At 35.5% G+C, this 17,564-nt stretch overlaps 4 protein-coding genes across 9 annotated transcripts; 3 read left to right on the forward strand and 1 right to left on the reverse strand.

Annotated features, from left to right (window-relative positions):
• The first annotated feature begins 67 nt into the window (after positions 1-67).
• Positions 68-3,174, forward strand: Mon1 (vacuolar fusion protein MON1 homolog). Of its 2 annotated transcripts, XM_076536461.1 has the most exons (8): positions 68-85; positions 173-626; positions 783-1,105; positions 1,173-1,416; positions 1,531-1,815; positions 1,884-2,074; positions 2,164-2,266; positions 2,335-3,174. In XM_076536461.1, the coding sequence occupies exons 2-8, from the start codon at positions 354-356 to the stop codon at positions 2,473-2,475; spliced, it is 1,560 nt and encodes a 519-aa protein (XP_076392576.1). In that variant the 5' UTR covers positions 68-85; positions 173-353; the 3' UTR covers positions 2,476-3,174. The 2 variants fall into 2 exon arrangements, with proteins under 2 accessions (XP_076392576.1, XP_003707343.1); XM_003707295.3 differs by lacking the exon at positions 68-85 and having other exon boundaries at positions 170-626.
• Prp38 (pre-mRNA processing factor 38) lies at positions 3,170-5,981 on the reverse strand. The gene is made up of 4 exons (XM_003707296.3): positions 5,843-5,981; positions 4,261-4,508; positions 3,705-4,072; positions 3,170-3,634 (listed from the first exon to the last, which is right to left on the reverse strand). The coding sequence occupies exons 2-4, from the start codon at positions 4,422-4,424 to the stop codon at positions 3,255-3,257; spliced, it is 912 nt and encodes a 303-aa protein (XP_003707344.1). The 5' UTR covers positions 4,425-4,508; positions 5,843-5,981; the 3' UTR covers positions 3,170-3,254.
• Positions 5,881-11,704, forward strand: Lhfpl (LHFPL tetraspan subfamily member 5 protein). 5 transcript variants are annotated; one of them, XM_012294897.2, is made up of 7 exons: positions 5,881-5,992; positions 6,742-6,916; positions 7,385-7,605; positions 7,687-7,881; positions 10,352-10,439; positions 10,614-10,768; positions 10,958-11,704. In XM_012294897.2, the coding sequence occupies exons 3-7, from the start codon at positions 7,389-7,391 to the stop codon at positions 11,188-11,190; spliced, it is 888 nt and encodes a 295-aa protein (XP_012150287.1). In that variant the 5' UTR covers positions 5,881-5,992; positions 6,742-6,916; positions 7,385-7,388; the 3' UTR covers positions 11,191-11,704. The 5 variants fall into 5 exon arrangements, with proteins under 5 accessions (XP_012150287.1, XP_012150289.1, XP_012150284.1 ...); XM_012294894.2 differs by lacking the exon at positions 5,881-5,992 and adding an exon at positions 6,212-6,352; XM_012294895.2 differs by lacking the exon at positions 5,881-5,992 and adding an exon at positions 6,225-6,362.
• A 151-nt stretch (positions 11,705-11,855) lies between these two features.
• Positions 11,856-15,645, forward strand: LOC100878756 (cilia- and flagella-associated protein 36). Its single transcript, XM_003707298.3, has 5 exons — positions 11,856-12,065; positions 12,201-12,376; positions 12,439-12,629; positions 12,808-13,114; positions 13,188-15,645. The coding sequence occupies exons 1-5, from the start codon at positions 11,957-11,959 to the stop codon at positions 13,449-13,451; spliced, it is 1,047 nt and encodes a 348-aa protein (XP_003707346.2). The 5' UTR covers positions 11,856-11,956; the 3' UTR covers positions 13,452-15,645.
• Positions 15,646-17,564: the final 1,919 nt, after the last annotated feature.

Consider the following 17,564-nt stretch of genomic DNA (forward strand, 5'->3'; position numbering starts at 1 on the left):
GGGGAAAAGCCCCCACCACGCGCTATAATACTAGAGTATTAGTGCACATTATGCCTAATTCATAGGACTTACAATATTATTGAAGGTATTCAAAATTTTACTATAGGTATTGATTTCTGTGAGTTAAGCATAATGCATGCTCTAGTGTCATATCTCTCTCTGTTTTCCCTAGGGAAGCCAGATATGCACTCAAGTTACCGTATCTATACTCTTCCGCGGAACAAAGTATAGAATTTGTTCCAAATAAGCCGGATTTAACAATGGCGACCAATCTGTCATGGCTCGGTATTAAATGTCAATTGGAAGAGGAAATTTCAAAATAGTGATACATTAGAAGCGTTTCATTTATAAATATGGCTACGAAAGAGCCTACTGTCATCGAGGATGGTATCCCCGAGCCTGGTATTGAGCCAGGTGCCTCTGCGGAAACAATGCTTGTCACAACAGATAGTTTTGAAGAATACGAACAAGAGATGAGCAGTAGTATTGACGATAGACAGATGAAAGAAAGTACAACGAGCACTATTTCAGAAATTCAGGAAGAAGTACAAGACATTCCAGCAACACCTACTGCAACTACTCCACGTGAACTTCAGAAAACGACTTCCCTTGATGATTCTGAATTAGTATGTTTTATAACCTCTTCTCTAAGAACTATTGCAAATACTTTAATTTTAAAATAATTCCTCAGTATCAAAATAGCCTTTTAAATTATATATTTCTGTACTATTAACCTTGTTATGTTTTTCTATTCGTGTTTCAATAGGCTTTTCATATTGTAGGAGGATGTTACTCATCGATTAGGTCAAACCAATTTGGATTCTGATCCCTTACGTTGCAAAGCATGGTTGGCACAAAGGAAGCATATATTTATTTTGAGCCAAGCAGGAAAACCCATATACTCTAGATACAGTTCAGAAGATAAACTAGTCACAGTTATGGGCGTGATGCAAGCTCTAGTTTCATTTGTCCAAGCAGGCAGTGATATGATTAGATCTGTTCATGCAGGAGATACTAATTTTGTATTTGTTGTAAAAGGCCCATTGATTTTAGTTGCAGTTTCAAAGACGCTCGAAAGTGTACCTCAACTTACATTGCAATTAACGTATGTACATCTCAGTGGAGCAACTCCAAATATAAAGCATAAGATTTACAATTTCTTTTATTTATAGATATGTATATAATCAGATAGTATCTGTGTTGACACAGTCACAGCTAACTAGAGTATATGATCAACGTAGAAACTTTGACTTAAGAAGATTGTTAACCGGTAGCGAAAGACTGATAGATCATTTATTAAATTTTATGGATAGAGAACCAGCATTTTTTCTGGGAGCCATCAAATGTTTACCTTTACTTCCTTCCATGAGAAGTTCTATCACGCAAACTATTATTCAAACATGTGGAAAAATCAAGGTATATATGTTTCTCAAATGTAGTATACAAATTGTAAACATGTCTTGTTATATCAAAATACAACGCATTATTTTATACTACTCATACTAATCACACAAATATGACACTTTTCAGAATTTAGTATTTGCGATACTTTTAGCTAATAACCAATTGGTAACATTAGTCAGAATGAATAAATTTTTTTTACATCCTGCGGATTTACACATAATACAAAATTTGGTCGACAGTTCAGAGTCGCTTAAAACTGCCGAGAGCTGGACACCGATATGTCTACCAAAGTTTGATGCCAATGGTTATATGCATGGACATGTATCGTATTTGGCTGAAGACTGTCAGGCATGCTTATTGTTACTTACAGTTGACAGAGATGTATTTTATATTCTTTCAGAAGCAAAACAAGTAAGTGTTTTGATACAAAGTTTTAAAAGGTACTGATGTTAACAATAATGTATCATTTTTCTTTTTAGAAAATTGTGGAAAAATTAAGACGAACAAATTGTTTAGAGGCAATTAATGAATCTATGCATAAACCACCAATTACGACTGCTGACATTGGATTGCCAGAAATGAGACATGTTTTGTATAAGTGTAGAAGCACAGCACAGTTTTGGAGTCCTGGACTTCAACCTCCATATACAACAGATGAAGAGATCGAACGGTAATTTTAATATTTTTTTTTAGAAAATTAAAAAATAAACTTCGTATTACGTATCTGTTCCCTTTTTTTTTTTTTTTTTCTTTTTATAGGTTATTGGGACTTTATCAATGTCTACATCACAGGCTACATGCTCCAAATCGACCACTAAAACTTATATTCCAACAGTTAGATAAAGAAACCATGTTAGCATGGGTAAGTTAAAATACACTTGGCGATAGGTATCAAAATATTAAATATTTAATTTTTATTTGTCTGTTTAGGTAACATTAGGCTTTGAACTGTATGTTACATTTGAACCACTTGTAACAAAACTTGATGCCATTGACGCAGTAAATAAATTATTGAAATGGATAAAAAAAGAAGAGGAGAGGTTATTTATTTTAAACTCGCCTACATTTTAATAATTGATATAATCATGAACATTTTAAGAAATTAGATAAATTTGATGGATATAACATGAAGATATGAAGTGCATTCTTTAGTGATGGTTAATAAAATATTGTTAATAAGAAAGACACATCGCATCAAAGATGGATGCATTCCTCATATATTAATACCATACTTTGCTCACTATTTTTAATTACGACAAAACATTGTGAAATAAGGAACATATGTGAAAATGTATATATTTAAAGACACGCATGTAATCATGTGGATTACATTTATAGACAGGCTATGATATCCTCTACTTATTTTATTATGTGGTGCTCGAGAAAATTTATCACTGTATCGTTGAAGAGGAATTATAGGGTATCTATTTGTATCATTTAAAAAGTATATTATATTTCTAAAATAATTTTTTAACGATTACAGTGATAAATTTTCTTTAATATTTTGTATATAAGCATAAGAACAACGGCCATCGTTTCATAATCTTGTTAAATCGAAAATATGGTTCTAGGAAGAATGAATAATGTAATAATAGAGACAAAATATTATCACTTACAACATGTAATGTACGGGTATTACAAGCTACTGTGTAGCGTTTCTATTGATAAATGCTATAATTTTAATATGAAACTATTCTCTGTAAATGTTATATACTGCTGTTATGAACAAAACGCAGTACACACGATAAAAAAGAAGATTCAAGACTTGTACCACTTTACATTTTTTATTAGCCTGATAATAATTAAAGTCAATCGTTACGTTCTGTACAAAAATTGTTGAATTGTAATATTCAATGTCTAGCTCTATCGCGTTCTCGTCTTCGATCTCGATCTCTATCTCTATCTCTATCTCGGTCGTCTCTTCTATGTCGATCCTTGTCTCTGTCTTTATCTTTATGCGACGAGGAATAACTTTTTGGTGATTTACTCCGCTTACGTTCACGTCTATCCCTATCTCTATCTCTGTCTCGACTTCTTGATCTTTGTTTTTCTCTATCAGATTTCTTGTCAGACCGTGAATGTCTCTTGTCCCTGTCCCTATGACGATCTCTATCTCTATCATGATCATCTGTTCTTTTTCTGGTATCTTCTTTAACTGGAGGAATATCTTCATCTTCAGAAGATTCTATTCCTTCATCCATGTCATCTTCTAATGCTGACACTTTTGCTTCTATTATACAAATTTAAATGATTAACTTGTCTTTTAAAAGTATTATATAAATGAGAAGTAAAGAATTTACCTAGTTCATTATTCTCTTCAAGAACATGCCTCTTCTGTATTCTTGGCAAAATAACATCACAGCACCTCTCCTCCCGTAAGAGATCATCTATGAATTCATCCATGTGAATCAATTCAAATTTACCTTCCTTATTTTGTCGCCTCAATTTTCTATTGTCATTAAACAATGGTTCCAAATATTTGTAACAGTCCAGAGAAGATCCTGTTAACCTCATGTATAACGCTCCAAGAGCACGAACATATTTGAATTCCTCATTTTTTATAAATTCTACTATGATATCTTTCTCAGGTTGTATTTGAAGCATTTTTAATATGAGGCAAAGAAATGGTGTGGGTTTTACATTTCCACCATATACGCCGCCTATGTATCTAAAACAGGATACTTTTAAATAACAGATAACTACGTTTGTTTATATTAGAAATAGGTTACACTTTCATAAGGAATTATTCATAATTAAATGCAGATAACAAAAAAAAAATATATATAATACTTTTTAAGTGTTAAAATAACTACTGGTTTACATTAAAAAATAAATATTTAGTACGTGATTCCTAACCTTAATTCCATAGCCTTGTCGACTAAAAGTTCCGCAGTCAGAGCAAAACATTCTTCCTTCCAATATTTGGAATCGTATACTCGAGATCTAATTATTTTCTCTACCAAATATTGAGGGTTTGTTCCTCGAATTGATTTTGCATCCTTTACCGTTCGATTTGCCATGTTTACGATACATTAGGTTAAACAAGTGTTTGAAACAATGTTCAATATCGTAGATCAGCGACAGTAAAAGGTAGTTGAAGTACCCTTTGAAAAAGTCATGGCCATTATTATTACGATGTGTGCAGTGAGAAGGTATCAGATATTCACAGCAATTAAAAATTGTTAAATTTACAAATTTAACAATTTGAAAATTTAGAAATATAAAAATTTCAAATTATTCAAATTAAGGAATGTGTCGCGCTTTAGATCTATCTTTGTTGTAGATGGCACTGAAATAACAGTTTTATAGGGAATTTTAATTTACGACTCTGTAATTTATGCAAATCATAGCCTGCATGAAATACAAATATAAATCGAATACAATTGTCCATGATTTTTTCAAATATTGAACGGTTATACTTAAAGAAAAGGAGCATAAATTAACAATGGTAGATTAATTGAAGTCACAGCAAATTAATGAAAGCACGTAGTTACCCCATTTAGGTTAAAATTGTAAGTAATTGATGTCTCTCTTGGTAAATGTAACTTTCAAAAATGTAGAAATCAGAGCAAAGAAAGTATTTATTCGAATGTGAAGCTGGGTCATTTCTAGGAAACATGAGTTTGCATACTAATTCAAGTATCACGGCAGCATCTCACAGATTTCTACAAATTCACAAATGTGGGTTCCGATTACGATTCATCTAACGTAGTTTCAACATCTTCCGGTACAATTTAAATGTGTATTATTCCCGATCTATAAAACGATCATGGTTTTGATCGTATAAAAATAAAATTTACATCATGCATGCACAGGAATGTGATAAAACTGAAATCTACAGTCAGCATTGTTATCGCATCATCGCAAAAATATGCAGGGTGCTGCACTCGGCAAAAGGTAATTTCTTTAGCTCGATTTCTTTTTTATAGACCCAAATTAACAGGATCCATTTGTAAAAATAATGTATAAAACTCTTCGATAATTTATTTACACAAAAGGAAAATATTAGTAGATGAAATAGTTTCAAATCATTGTTGTTAAAAATAATCAAGTAAGGAAAGAAAATACTCGATAAAACTTCAATTTTTATTCTCTTTTTCGTCGGACGCGTACAATTCTTTATAGGCGGGTCCATTCGAAAGAAAAGACTACAAAGGTGATACTCGTATTGCACGAGTAAAGTTCTCACCGTAGTATAGCGTGATTGTAAATGTGGAAAGTCTGAAAACTAAGACACGATTTCAACTTCGAAATAACAAATCCCATTCTCTAAAAGTTTCTAAGTCAGTTTTCAAAGTTCTAAAATTCCGAGGTCCCGACATTCTGTCATTTCAAAGTCGTTATTTTTAAGAGTGAAAACACGTGTCTTTTAACAGTGGTTCAAATTTATAATCTCGCCATATTTGAATTAGAACTATATACTAGATATTATCCCCACCTTTCCATGTTTCTCGACGACGTCGCCTTTCTCTCGAGCCCAGGGTCCGCAAGAGGCCCCATTCACAATCCTTGTCTCTTTCCCTCTCCTCTTCGTTTCCTCTTTCTTACTTACCTGGCAACTTCAACTCACCTGAACAGCCATGTTAAGGTACACGCCGTGCTATCACATCTTGTCCTCTTTAAGTCGTATTTTCCATTCGTTGAGGTGATCAGCCGCGTCGACTCGCAGCAGACAGATGCTATGCAAACCGATACAGCGGACTGACCACTGTGTATCTGACGAGTTGCGTTTTCGCGGTTCCCGGTCGTTTCGTGATTATTCACCTTCCGTGTCTGGTGTACGCAAGTTCGTTTCCTTCGACTTCTAGTCCAAGCACACACGGAGTTTCGTGTATTCGAAAGTTAGCCAAAGTGTCTTCATCTTGCGGAGTTGGAAGATCGTTACCGTGAGTCAGATGTCCTCAGAGGTTCTTTAGACAAAGTTTAACTCCTGCGGAGAAAAAAGAAGGTACGGTTAGGTAATACTAGTTAGATTTCTTCACGATCCTCTCACCGTTACAAATAGTACAATACTTTTTAACATCAAGTTTATAAGCAAGACTCTTTTCATCTCGATGCAATTGGTTTCGATTTTAATATCGTACGTGACCCGAAATTGCGCGACCGAAACGTGCGTATCATTCCGAACGTTGTTTACAAACTGTTGCATCGATCAGCACATTTTGTTTCGTGCATATAATATAATATCACAACATCGGGACACGGTTTCGATTATTTGTTTTTTCGAACCGTGTAACCCGACACGGTAAAAGACATCGGACTAGTCCCCTCCCTCTCCGTGAAAACGAGAAGAATGCAAGTAATACAATCCGCGTTTTGTTACCATCTGATCAATAGATTATTGGATACGAAAGAAACGCTGCACCTTATTTAACCGATCGGTGAACGTTCCTACGTAAATGTCACGGGCGGTGTTTGGAACGGATTTAATGTGAGAAACGAAACGCTCGACAAGAAACCGCAGGATCAGTGATGAGGAAATTGTATTGAGAAAGATCAATTCGCAAACTCAGTAAGTGATTTTTTCATTGTAATTTCATCGATTGCCCGATCTTTGATCGTTAAATTGTTCGTGAACCCGGAATCGAGTTTACACTGGTACGCAATAAGGCGCGAAGAAACTACCGAGATTTTCGTCTCGGCTATTACTAAGCGAAAGCTGTTCTTTGTTTCGAGAGTTTCGCTATTGACACTGCGACATGTGTACATTGTAATATTACATTTCGTTTTATAATGAAAAAGGGGTTATTTGGGAGCTTTGGAAATTCGAATTAATATGCGATACGGTGACTGACGAATACACTGTAAAGAGTGATACGAATAGGGACACATAGCGATGTAGGTGCATCGAAATAAAAATACTAACAGCATAAGTACATAGAATTAGTCCGATGCCTCTTTCGAAATATTACTTGTTATTTAGCCATTATATTGCATTGCACAGTAATAACAGTTTATTTTTTTTCTGTTCGAACATCAGCAAAATGGGATCGAAGATAGAATACGTGGAATCCTCGCACATGTACGCGACGAATTACATTCGTAATTCGAAGGCGATCGGCGTTCTCTGGGGTATATTTACCATATGCTATGCCATAATCGGGGTTGTGGCGTTTGTCACGCCAGAATGGTTGGGTGACTTGGAACACGAGAATCCTGGAAGATTCGGTCTGTGGACTAGATGCAGCTACGGTGGAAATGGTAAAAGATTCATTTTCTCTATCACGCGTAATTGAAACAAATAAAATTTGTTAACTTGTATAACTGGTTTCTGTTTATCAGGTGAATTGGGCGAAGAATGTATCGGCAGAGTAGACGATTTATCAACGATCGCTAACGTTCCTTTCAGAGTAAGCACCATTCTAGTCGGCATCGCGGTGATAATCGCTCTATTGACGATCTGCGCGATGCTTCTATTTTTCTTCTGTCAGAGTACAACCGTGTTCTACCTTTGTGCCTGGATGCAAGTGGTGTCAGGTAATTGTTATATTTCTCTACATTACTCAATACTGTTTCCGCGACACAGTATCGAGTCTATACATATATCAAATTTCATGCCTACAAATCGTAGTAGAAAATATAAAATTTCAAACATTTTCAACAACTTTTCCTAAGATCTCCTGGGCTTCCCTGAAGATTCACCCAAGAACAAAGGCTTCCTCTTCCCACATTCAAGTACTTTTAATCACGAAAAGCCTACGATGCATTCGAGTTGCCTATACAAGGGTTAACGAGTCAATGACTATTGTACGTGTGTGTCATAACATCCCACACACAACGAGCTAAGAATATTGAAGAAACAATACAGTGTAGGTGGTATCTAAACGGTTATAAACAGAATAGTAATCAAACTTGTGTTTGATAATTGAACAGTGCAGCAACTGTTCTTTTATCAGAAATGATAATGCTGGGAATAATCGATTAGGAATTTCATACAAGAGTATGCATCGTATGGCGCACGGTTATACATGTATATCTAGGTCGTTGCGTAACGTTAATCGAATGCAGATACCGATACGATCTGAAAACGTAAAGAAAATGACGGGGATAAATCTTCGTAACGGGATGTTACACGTTGAGTTCAATTAAAAATAGACGTAATCGTACGTTGCATAATTACGAGCTGAAATGAAGGTAAAAAAGAAGGGGGAACATTTAGCGAGCAGCGACGTTGAACGTCGCTTTCGAAAGTATAACGCGAACGGGCGTGTTCCCGCGGGCTATTGCTGTAATCGTCCACGTAATGTCTTATCATTGTAATGCCGTTGAAAATTACCATAGTGCATCGAGGAGGTCATCGTGTCAGGAAGCGATGCAATTGTTTCTACCACGGAAAACTTCATTGCCAATTAAATTTTACACGAATGTACAGCTCGTAGAAAATGCAAATGTAGAGGATTCTTTATAGCTGGTAAAAATTTGCAATTATGAAAATTACAAAAATTTTAGAACTTGAGTGTTTAAAGATTAAAAATGAAAAATTACTTAATTTAACAGGTTCTCCTATTTCCACAAATTCCTAAAGTTGACAAATGAGAAAAACGAACAAGCTAAATATTCGAAAAGCGAAGCGTACGTGTAACTTGTTGCAGAACAGACGAAGCGTGTCAATGTGCTTCAAGTGGGTCAACTGTACAGAGACAGGCATTTTATAGTTGTACATTTGGTTGTTTGAACCGGTGCATTCCCCCGTTACAGAGCCAGCTTAATCAGTGTACCAAGAGCTTATCAACGTTACTGATCTACTTTTCCTTTTCGAAATATCTATAGGCAACCTTTTGAAATTTAAAGAAACGATGCGGAAAAAAATCAACATTATTAGTAAAAAAATTAGGTTAAACAAAACCGACCGTGTTATCGCATCAATTGAACTAATTAGAAGTCCAGTCGAAGGCGTTGGCTAACCGGTACCTCGTTTTAACGGTCTATTCTACATTTATTTCCAAACAATCTACCGCTCGAAGAGTTTACAAAAGAGCAGGTTTTCCCTTAAAATTCTGTTCACAGTGTAATCGGCGATTCGAATATCGCTGCCTATTCATTAGGGTATTGTTACGCGTTTCGTAAGCGGGATCCTGTGGACAGGAAACGCTTTCTAATCGTGGCAAAATACAATTTCAGATAAAAAGCGTTTCAGGAGACCAGAATCGAGGTTACAACAAAAATTGGTCATAAAATTACTTGGTTATTTGGAAAATTTCAAGTTACGCCAATGTCGATTAAGAAATGCGCTAATTTTTAACATTCGCCGCATAAACGCTTGTCGACAGTAAATTATGCACTCCCCGATATTTTGATTCATTATCAAGGATATTAATCATGGTCGTTTACTAAGAAACACGTTTGCGGACAGTGAAAGTCCGTGGTTGAAACGTGAATCAACTGTACGCGCAGGAAAACGTTTCACCCAGAAACGAACATTATAGTACCGGTCAGCGAATCGGAAACGAAAACTACCGTTTCTGTGTAATACGGCCGCAACTTCCGCAATCGCGTTTGACCCTCGGCTTACTCGCAATTTAATGGGAAAAGTTCTATCAGATTTACCTTCCGATGTGATTCTTGAAAATTGGCAAAGTTTTACTTGGTCGAATAAAGAATAATAAAACTGTTATATCTTTCCAATCACTTTATACTTTAAATAGTTTATCACTCTACTCTAAACAGAATGAAAAGGTATCTGTAAAAGAAAACATAAAATAATTCTAAAGTAAGAGTTCCCTTTCACTATTGACCTTTGAAACATCCGCGAAGCGAGTTCACTAAAATGCCAAGCGCGATTATATTTCTTCCTCGACCATAGTAAATTCTAGTCTCATGTAACTCGAAAGTTGTATAACTAATTCTGTAACTAAATGTAACTAAATGTAACTAAATGTAACTAAATGTAACTAAATGTAACTAAATGTCAGTAAATGATACGTTAATAATAATACACATTTTTCAGCTATATCGATGGCCATCGGAGTTTGCATCTATCCTCTAGGCTGGGATTCACCGTTAATTCGAGCCGTTTGCGGTGCAGCTGCATCCAGGTAACGTTCCAGAAAATGAGCACGAGTTTCCTTATTGAAAGACTTTCTAGTTCAATCTGCAATTTAAACGACGCGTGTAACAAGTATATATTAAAAAATGAAATCAATTTGAATTAATCGTTGTCATACTTTGTTGAATGTTAACTAACCCGGTGGGAATAATGTGTTATGCAGATACAATCCGGGAGCGTGCGCCGTTAGATGGGCAATACCGTTAGCAGCGATCGCTGCTTTGGATGCTGCCACCTTGGCAGCTCTTGCCTTTATTTTGGCGTCGAGGCACGTTAGACTACAGCCAGAGCCTTTTAACAATGGTTCATTGTACAAAGGTACGCTGTAAAAAACAGTACTTAGATATTTCAGATGTTTTTATTCCTCCTTGTTAAGTCCTACTAACTCTAAAATATTTTGACAGTCTCCAGAATTATAGGATAGCCCTTAACATAAAGATAAAATAAAAACTGTGCAACACAAACATACAGTTGAAGTATTAAAGAAGGGATTGCCTTTCGTTTCAGGCGAAGTAAATCCAGGATACGTGAACGAAGCCCAGAGCGTAGCAGGTTCACGGAAGTCCCTGTCCCTGAGACCGGTTCTCCTGGTTGCTCCACCAGAACAGGATCGCTACAGCGAGCTCTCTAGAGCGAAGTCTCACTCTCATCACAGCCTGTACACGCCAGCTCCTTCGCATCCAGCTCATACGATGTCGACGAACACCTTGAATCATTCTCAACACAATTTCCAGTTGTAGGGGAAGCTATATCCTTGTATATAGAGAATCATATCTCGTTGTTGCAAACGTCCCGACGAATTTATTGATATTATTTTAATAGACTAGGAGAGACGAGGAGGCACACTGTACATAAGAGAATCTCAATATTATTTTTCTTTATATACCAACGTTTTTACTTTTTTCTAATTTCGGATCGATAACTATTAATACGAATAGCCTGGAAAGAATCGTACCAGGTGATTTTGTACATATCTAGCCCGTTAACTTTTTACCGTGTATATTCGTTGTACGTAACTGAAGTTAGTCTTACATCTATGCTGTATCATATATATTATTATAAATTTATCGTTTTTTATCTATACATACATTCCGCTAATATGTCGACTACTTAGGGACTCACAAAACTTCGTAGATTCATTTCAATTTTATTAGAAACAAGTAACATAAAGTATTATCTTACAGAACGAGGAGAATCTTACATAGCGAATAAAAAATTATGTATCGCCGAATAAAGACGAGACAACGAACATCAGGGACCGTGTAATTACTGATCTACCTATCTCGAACTCTCATCGATCATCGTTCCTTTGTATATATCACCTTTTTTCGGTGATTGAACGTAAAATAGTTAACTGTACTGTTTCCATTCGTTCGCGCAAGTCAACCTAAGTGTTTTGCCACGCGTAACTATGACTACGTTCTAAAGGAGACACTTGACACGTTGCTGGGAACCGTATCGCCAACTAATTCGAACAAAATCATCCTCGTGAAAGAACCCTTCGAAATGAACGACAGAGACGATAGCGCGTGGGTTTTTGACTCCCTGATAGGATTTCTTCAGGGACCCATTTGGTCGACGCCTCTGATCACCTTCGTCGAAGAGAAATCTTTAAGTAAGTTCGCGTCATTCCGTAATTCTACTTTATACGCACTTCGTAATAAAAACCAAGCTTGCAAAAAATATCATTTCTGGACCCAAAGCGTGATTCTAGACAATAAATCAGCTATATTCCTTTGATTTTCCACAGTATTCGAGGCGGACGTCGAAGACAACAACGAGTATCGAAAGACGTATCAAGAGTACAAAAATCTAGTAGATTTATTGCTTGGTTGTTTCATGGAAGACATGGGCATCACTCCGGAGCAATTCGAGTACGCTTGTACCGTGAACAAGTACACGAAAATGCCTGTACAATTTCAGCAGGTGAGTCGAAGATGCGGAAAAGAAGAAACGAATAGCTTGTATTAATAACGCATTATTTTCAGAATTTGTTCGAGCAAATATGGGCGGCCAATGAATATGAGATCTTCAAAAGGATGATGATACAGAAAAATCTGGAACTGCAGTTGCAGGCTTTGAATATGATTGAACAAAAATATGGTCTGACCCCTGCATCTTTGGTGTACGAAACTGACGGATCGAACGATGACCCTTTGGTCATGGAGGAGATAATTCAGTAAGCTATTTGCTGGTTATAAAGGGTCGCTTTCGAATCGTAGAGGGAGTAGTTAGCACTCGAACAGCCTTCGTTAAACGGAAGAAATGCCCTACCGCTCGCCTTAGTTGTTCATATTCTTCGTTTACGAAGACAGTTCTATTTGTAATTTTTCAAACAGAAAAATATATGTACATAGGAAACACGCATTGGAGAACGACTCGGAAGAAGAGCAAGATATGTCCTCGGAAACATCGCTGATCAAGGAACACGAACGCTTGGCTGCTAAATATAACAACGAGAGAGCACTACTGGAGGAAGCTTTGAAAGCTTCGCAAGAAAAGATTCTCGATACTGAGGTAAAAGAAAAAGAAGAGGAAGAACAATTGAAAAGCGAGAAAGAAGAAGAAGAAGAAGAAAAAGAAAAGTTGGATGATGTCAAGTTTGAGAGACCTGTTCCTTCAAATTTAACACCTACACAGGAGTCTAAATCAGAGGAGCAAAACGTATTGATTAATACCTAATGATTTTATAATAAAGTAAAGTCGATATCTTTTTTATTAGTATTAATAATTTTAGGTGTCGGAAGAAGACATAAGGAAGAGACAAGCTTATCTGAAAGCCAGACGCGACAAACTAGTGGCTCTGAAGAAGGAGGCGAGAAGCCAGCGATTGGAAATGAATTCTACTCGGCCAAGTTCCGCGAGGACAGTAGCGCAAGCAACGATAAAAGGAGAGCAAGAACTAAAATTACCGGAACCCCTGGAGCCATCCATATTGCAAGTGCGCAAAGCGCTCGCGGCTCGTCTTCAAGCTGAAGTCGTGCGTAAGCAATCGAACTAATAATAACACTGATTTCGAGAATACGCATTCAAGAAATTGAAAGGTATTTCTTGAGAAACAGAATGAAGAGGTAAAGAGAGAGAACGTCCTGAATATAGTAATTGCATAAACTTCTAGCATTGACGGTCTAGAAAGAAGATAAGAACAGTAGGCATTTTATCGAGTAAAGAATTTATGTAGTGGAACGAGTTTAGATGCGTATGAAATATTTCTATTTTTCAAGCAATAGTACAGTCGCGTAAAACGAAGCCAGAGATTCCACCACTCGTCTTTATGACTAGTTTATAGAAAACTAATACTTAGTTGATTCATTGATTAGATTCTCTTTTTTTCTATATACTGCAGTTTTCACAGTTAAAGAATATAGATAATTAAGCCGAGTGGTCGAATGTTAAATTATATGAAACTGTACATAGTATTTTCACTTGAAGAATCCTGCAAAGAAAATACATTTTCCCTTCTATGAAACATAAATTTAAAAATGTCACTACAGACAATTTTCTGTCTATGACAGGATAAAAACATCTATAAAATTTCTTAAAAGGGACAATATATTTTCTTCTTCTATGTTCTTCACTGGCAAATGCTACTGAAATTAAGATCACTTGCAATTAATTTCACTAATGGTACACATATGCAACTGGAATATAAAATAGAAAAGAAAAGATACGTTTTATAATAAAGATTTATATAAGTTTCAGAAGAATACGAATTGTGTAAATAAATGAAGAAAAAGAATGTTTATGGATGTTTTAAACTCTTCCTTTTTTTTAATAACGAAGAAAAGAAGAAAGAAACGTACACCGAAAATTAATCGTGCGATGAAATGAAACATGGATATGTTGGAAAGAAAATCTGTTTTACATATAATTGTCTAATAGCATAAATCGTATAAATCACAATTAGACAGTAGAACCAAGACCGATAACGATTACATCCATACAAAGAAATGTCCTTCTCCCATTGTTTAAACACTGAGGTAAGTTATGACTCCGTTCCATTAACCAATTCTTCTAATTTTAGGGTTTTATTTAATTAAATATTTTCCGCACTTCTACAGCACACTATTCCGTTGTAACACACATTTAATCATTCTTCCATCGGTTTTTTTTTTTTTTTTTTGACTGTCCGATTATGAAAATGAATAATAAATTCGTGGTGGAATGCGAGCGAAATTCTATTAATTTTTTAATTGTATAGGAAGGAAATTAGTGCATTTAAAATTATATTTTGAACCACATATTTTGTAGAATGCTACTTTTGTGATCTGTAAAATGACTACTTTTATTCATTGTATAGTAAACCGTCCGCTAACTGCACGCGTTCGGGGCTGTACACACGCCTGATCTCAAAGTAAAAGATACGATATGAAAATGAATGCAACAGACATAATAAGTAGAAATGAAATTAAACGAAATAGTTTATATAGTTCTTTAAATGAATTTACCTTACCTTATATGGGAAGATAGGGTAGAGCTTATTTAAATATCATAAAAATGTCGCAATTTGAAAAAAATTTCTGTTGATAAAAGTGGTCATTTTATACATTAAGGTACCGATCGTCAAAGTGTTAAATAAAGATTAAAAAGAAAGTGAAGAATTGTGGCTCGTTTTCCACCGCGAATCTCACATTTAAATTCTCGTTTTGCTGCTCATGTGATCGTTCATACTTCGCTAGAATAAAATGCAAAATATTCGTTTTCCGCATGTTCATCATTCAACTATTATCGTACTACACACAAAACAAAGTTCTTCTTTCCCTTATGCTTGCTCTTATAATTCAAATGGTATTTCTTCTTTTTCTTTTGTTACGAATAGCTTCTCATATAAAAAGGTGTCTTTTTCTGTGCGTATATGTGTACACGCACGGTCACGTGTCCTGTACATATATACACCAGAGAAAAATCGTTTCGATCTGTCGTTATACATATATGTATATGTGTATATATGTATATAATATAATATATATATATATATATACATATATATAATTAAAACGCATTATATTATTAACACGTGGTATTGTACAATGTGTGCAAATGTTTTTTTTTATCATGTAATTTTAATATTACATCAATGTGTGACGGCTGCGAAAATTTCTCTGTTTCTGCTACTTCGGCACCGATCTCTGCACGGATTCTTTTAGCTTCCTCATCCGACTGAAATGAAAGAAAAAAAAAAAAACACCGAGAAAGTATCATTTATTTCGTGGACATCGAACAGGATTTCATCAATGTTGAACGTAACTTCGAACCAGATCGCACAAAGAATATCCTTCTCTTCGTTCATTTTATACAACGTAAAATATCGATTTTGTTCTACCCGAACAGAGTGCGAAATCTTGAACCGATTCCGTTTAAACTAGAGTGCGAAACAAGCGTTCAAACGGTGCACCCCAACAAGAAGCGAAAGGAACAGATCAGTTTTTTTTCTGTGCTCGTTCGACCAGGATAAAACCGTAAGTTACAGCGGTGAGAAATGTAACGACGATGCAACGTGCACACCTGCGAGCAATGATGCATTCTCTCGGTTAAGGGAAGAAAGCGACCTCTACGCTCCACGTACCCGCTGACGAGTGAAATAACCTATTAACCCCATGATCGATCAAAAATTCCCGAGTTTTGAGATCACCTTTCTCTCCAAGTTCCATTTACCGGAGAAAGTCACCTGTGCCCGTACATTCGAAAGCGTATACCATTGTTTTCTCGCTTTAACTCGATATCGACGCAATGAAATTTTTAGCAAAACGAAAGAAACTGTCGATTACCGTTTATCGCTTGTCCTTTTAACAGTATTTGTATCATTGACGCTCACCGATGTAACCGTGGCTTAACGCATGGTCGTACGAGAAACAAAAAATTCGTAGCTTGCAGTCGACTTGATATGACGCAAACAGAATAAAGAAATTACGATAAATATACGTGATTCAAGAGAAACTGGCAATTGTACAATGACGTTATTTAAATAAGGGAACAGCAACAAGAGCTTACGCGCATTAATGAACGTAGTCGAAGCACTCTATACAATTGTATTATACGAAATTCAGCTTAAATAGCATTTAAAGTGGTGCATTTTTTTTTTTCTTTTTTATTCTAGTATCACTTAGATATCGATTCGTTTCTTATTATTCCGTTTACTTACAAGTCCCTTACATACCCGACGCAAGCTTCCTTTAATTTTATCGCTTTATTCCTTTTCATCGAATAAATCATGAATATATTATATAAAACACATAAAGAACAACATTATTTAATATCCTCTTAAATAACTAATAATTAGCCTTTGTTACAATCCATTCTATTTCACTACTTTCCTCTCTCGCTCTCGCGCGCGCTCTCTCTCTCTCACTCTTTTCTTCTAATCAGTTCAAGTTATACATTTTGTTTCTTCTTATATACATATATATCGTTCAGCTCCAGCGAATTTGCCTACTTTGATATTCACAGATTTCGCTCCCGTTCTTGACTATATTCAGTTCTAAAGATTTCCATTTCACGATATTATAAGTTAATATATATGCATATGTGTACATAGACGGTGTATATGATATTTTCGAAATGTTCAATATACATACAGGTCTAAAGCAGTCTTAGAAACTCTGTTCCGGATGTGAGGCTTTTAATATGTATTCCTTCTGTTTGAATTAACAAAGAAGGAAACAAATTTATGATAATTATAAGAAAAAATATTAGCGCATACTTTTCTGATATAAGGAAGAAACTCACGTTTATCCTGGTGGTAAAGTGTTACCTCTCCTAATCCAAACGTTATGAGCAAATTTTCAAATTTTTTCATTTTATATCATATATTTCTTAGTGAATTTTTCTATTTTATCAGTTAAGTACAAATTGAAAAACCGTCAATGTGAATTTCTCTCTTATACGAAGAACATGCGTGCTACAATTTTACTAGATTACTTTGAGGGCCTCCTACAACTGCGCTATAAACCAAATCCATATTTTGAATGTTGTGCATTCCCCTTATCAATCACCTGTTAGCATATTAAAATAACATCGAACATTAAAAGCACTTGAAGGAAACGAATTCGAATGTGATTTTAAAAATGAAAAGTGGAGACTCTTATAGTACCAGCTTTCTCGGTTGTATATCAGT

This window comes from Megachile rotundata, chromosome 10 (assembly GCF_050947335.1).
Source record: "Megachile rotundata isolate GNS110a chromosome 10, iyMegRotu1, whole genome shotgun sequence".
Classification (NCBI taxonomy): Eukaryota; Metazoa; Arthropoda; class Insecta; order Hymenoptera; family Megachilidae; genus Megachile; species Megachile rotundata.

Excerpts from the sequence above, each read along its gene's own strand:
- Mon1 (XM_076536461.1), top strand. The coding sequence starts at position 354 with ATGGCTACGAAAGAGCCTACTGTCATCGAGGATGGTATCCCCGAGCCT. Across the intron at positions 627-782 it reads CCCTTGATGATTCTGAATTA|GAGGATGTTACTCATCGATT; the intron begins GTATGTTTTATA and ends TTCATATTGTAG. Across the intron at positions 1,816-1,883 it reads TTCTTTCAGAAGCAAAACAA|AAAATTGTGGAAAAATTAAG; the intron begins GTAAGTGTTTTG and ends TTTTCTTTTTAG.
- Prp38 (XM_003707296.3), bottom strand. The coding sequence starts at position 4,424 with ATGGCAAATCGAACGGTAAAGGATGCAAAATCAATTCGAGGAACAAAC. Across the intron at positions 4,073-4,260 it reads GACAAGGCTATGGAATTAAG|ATACATAGGCGGCGTATATG; the intron begins GTTAGGAATCAC and ends ATCCTGTTTTAG. Across the intron at positions 3,635-3,704 it reads TGAAGAGAATAATGAACTAG|AAGCAAAAGTGTCAGCATTA; the intron begins GTAAATTCTTTA and ends TTTGTATAATAG.
- Lhfpl (XM_012294897.2), top strand. The coding sequence starts at position 7,389 with ATGGGATCGAAGATAGAATACGTGGAATCCTCGCACATGTACGCGACG. Across the intron at positions 7,606-7,686 it reads ATGCAGCTACGGTGGAAATG|GTGAATTGGGCGAAGAATGT; the intron begins GTAAAAGATTCA and ends TCTGTTTATCAG. Across the intron at positions 7,882-10,351 it reads CTGGATGCAAGTGGTGTCAG|CTATATCGATGGCCATCGGA; the intron begins GTAATTGTTATA and ends CACATTTTTCAG.
- LOC100878756 (XM_003707298.3), top strand. The coding sequence starts at position 11,957 with ATGAACGACAGAGACGATAGCGCGTGGGTTTTTGACTCCCTGATAGGA. Across the intron at positions 12,377-12,438 it reads TGCCTGTACAATTTCAGCAG|AATTTGTTCGAGCAAATATG; the intron begins GTGAGTCGAAGA and ends CATTATTTTCAG. Across the intron at positions 13,115-13,187 it reads CTAAATCAGAGGAGCAAAAC|GTGTCGGAAGAAGACATAAG; the intron begins GTATTGATTAAT and ends TAATAATTTTAG.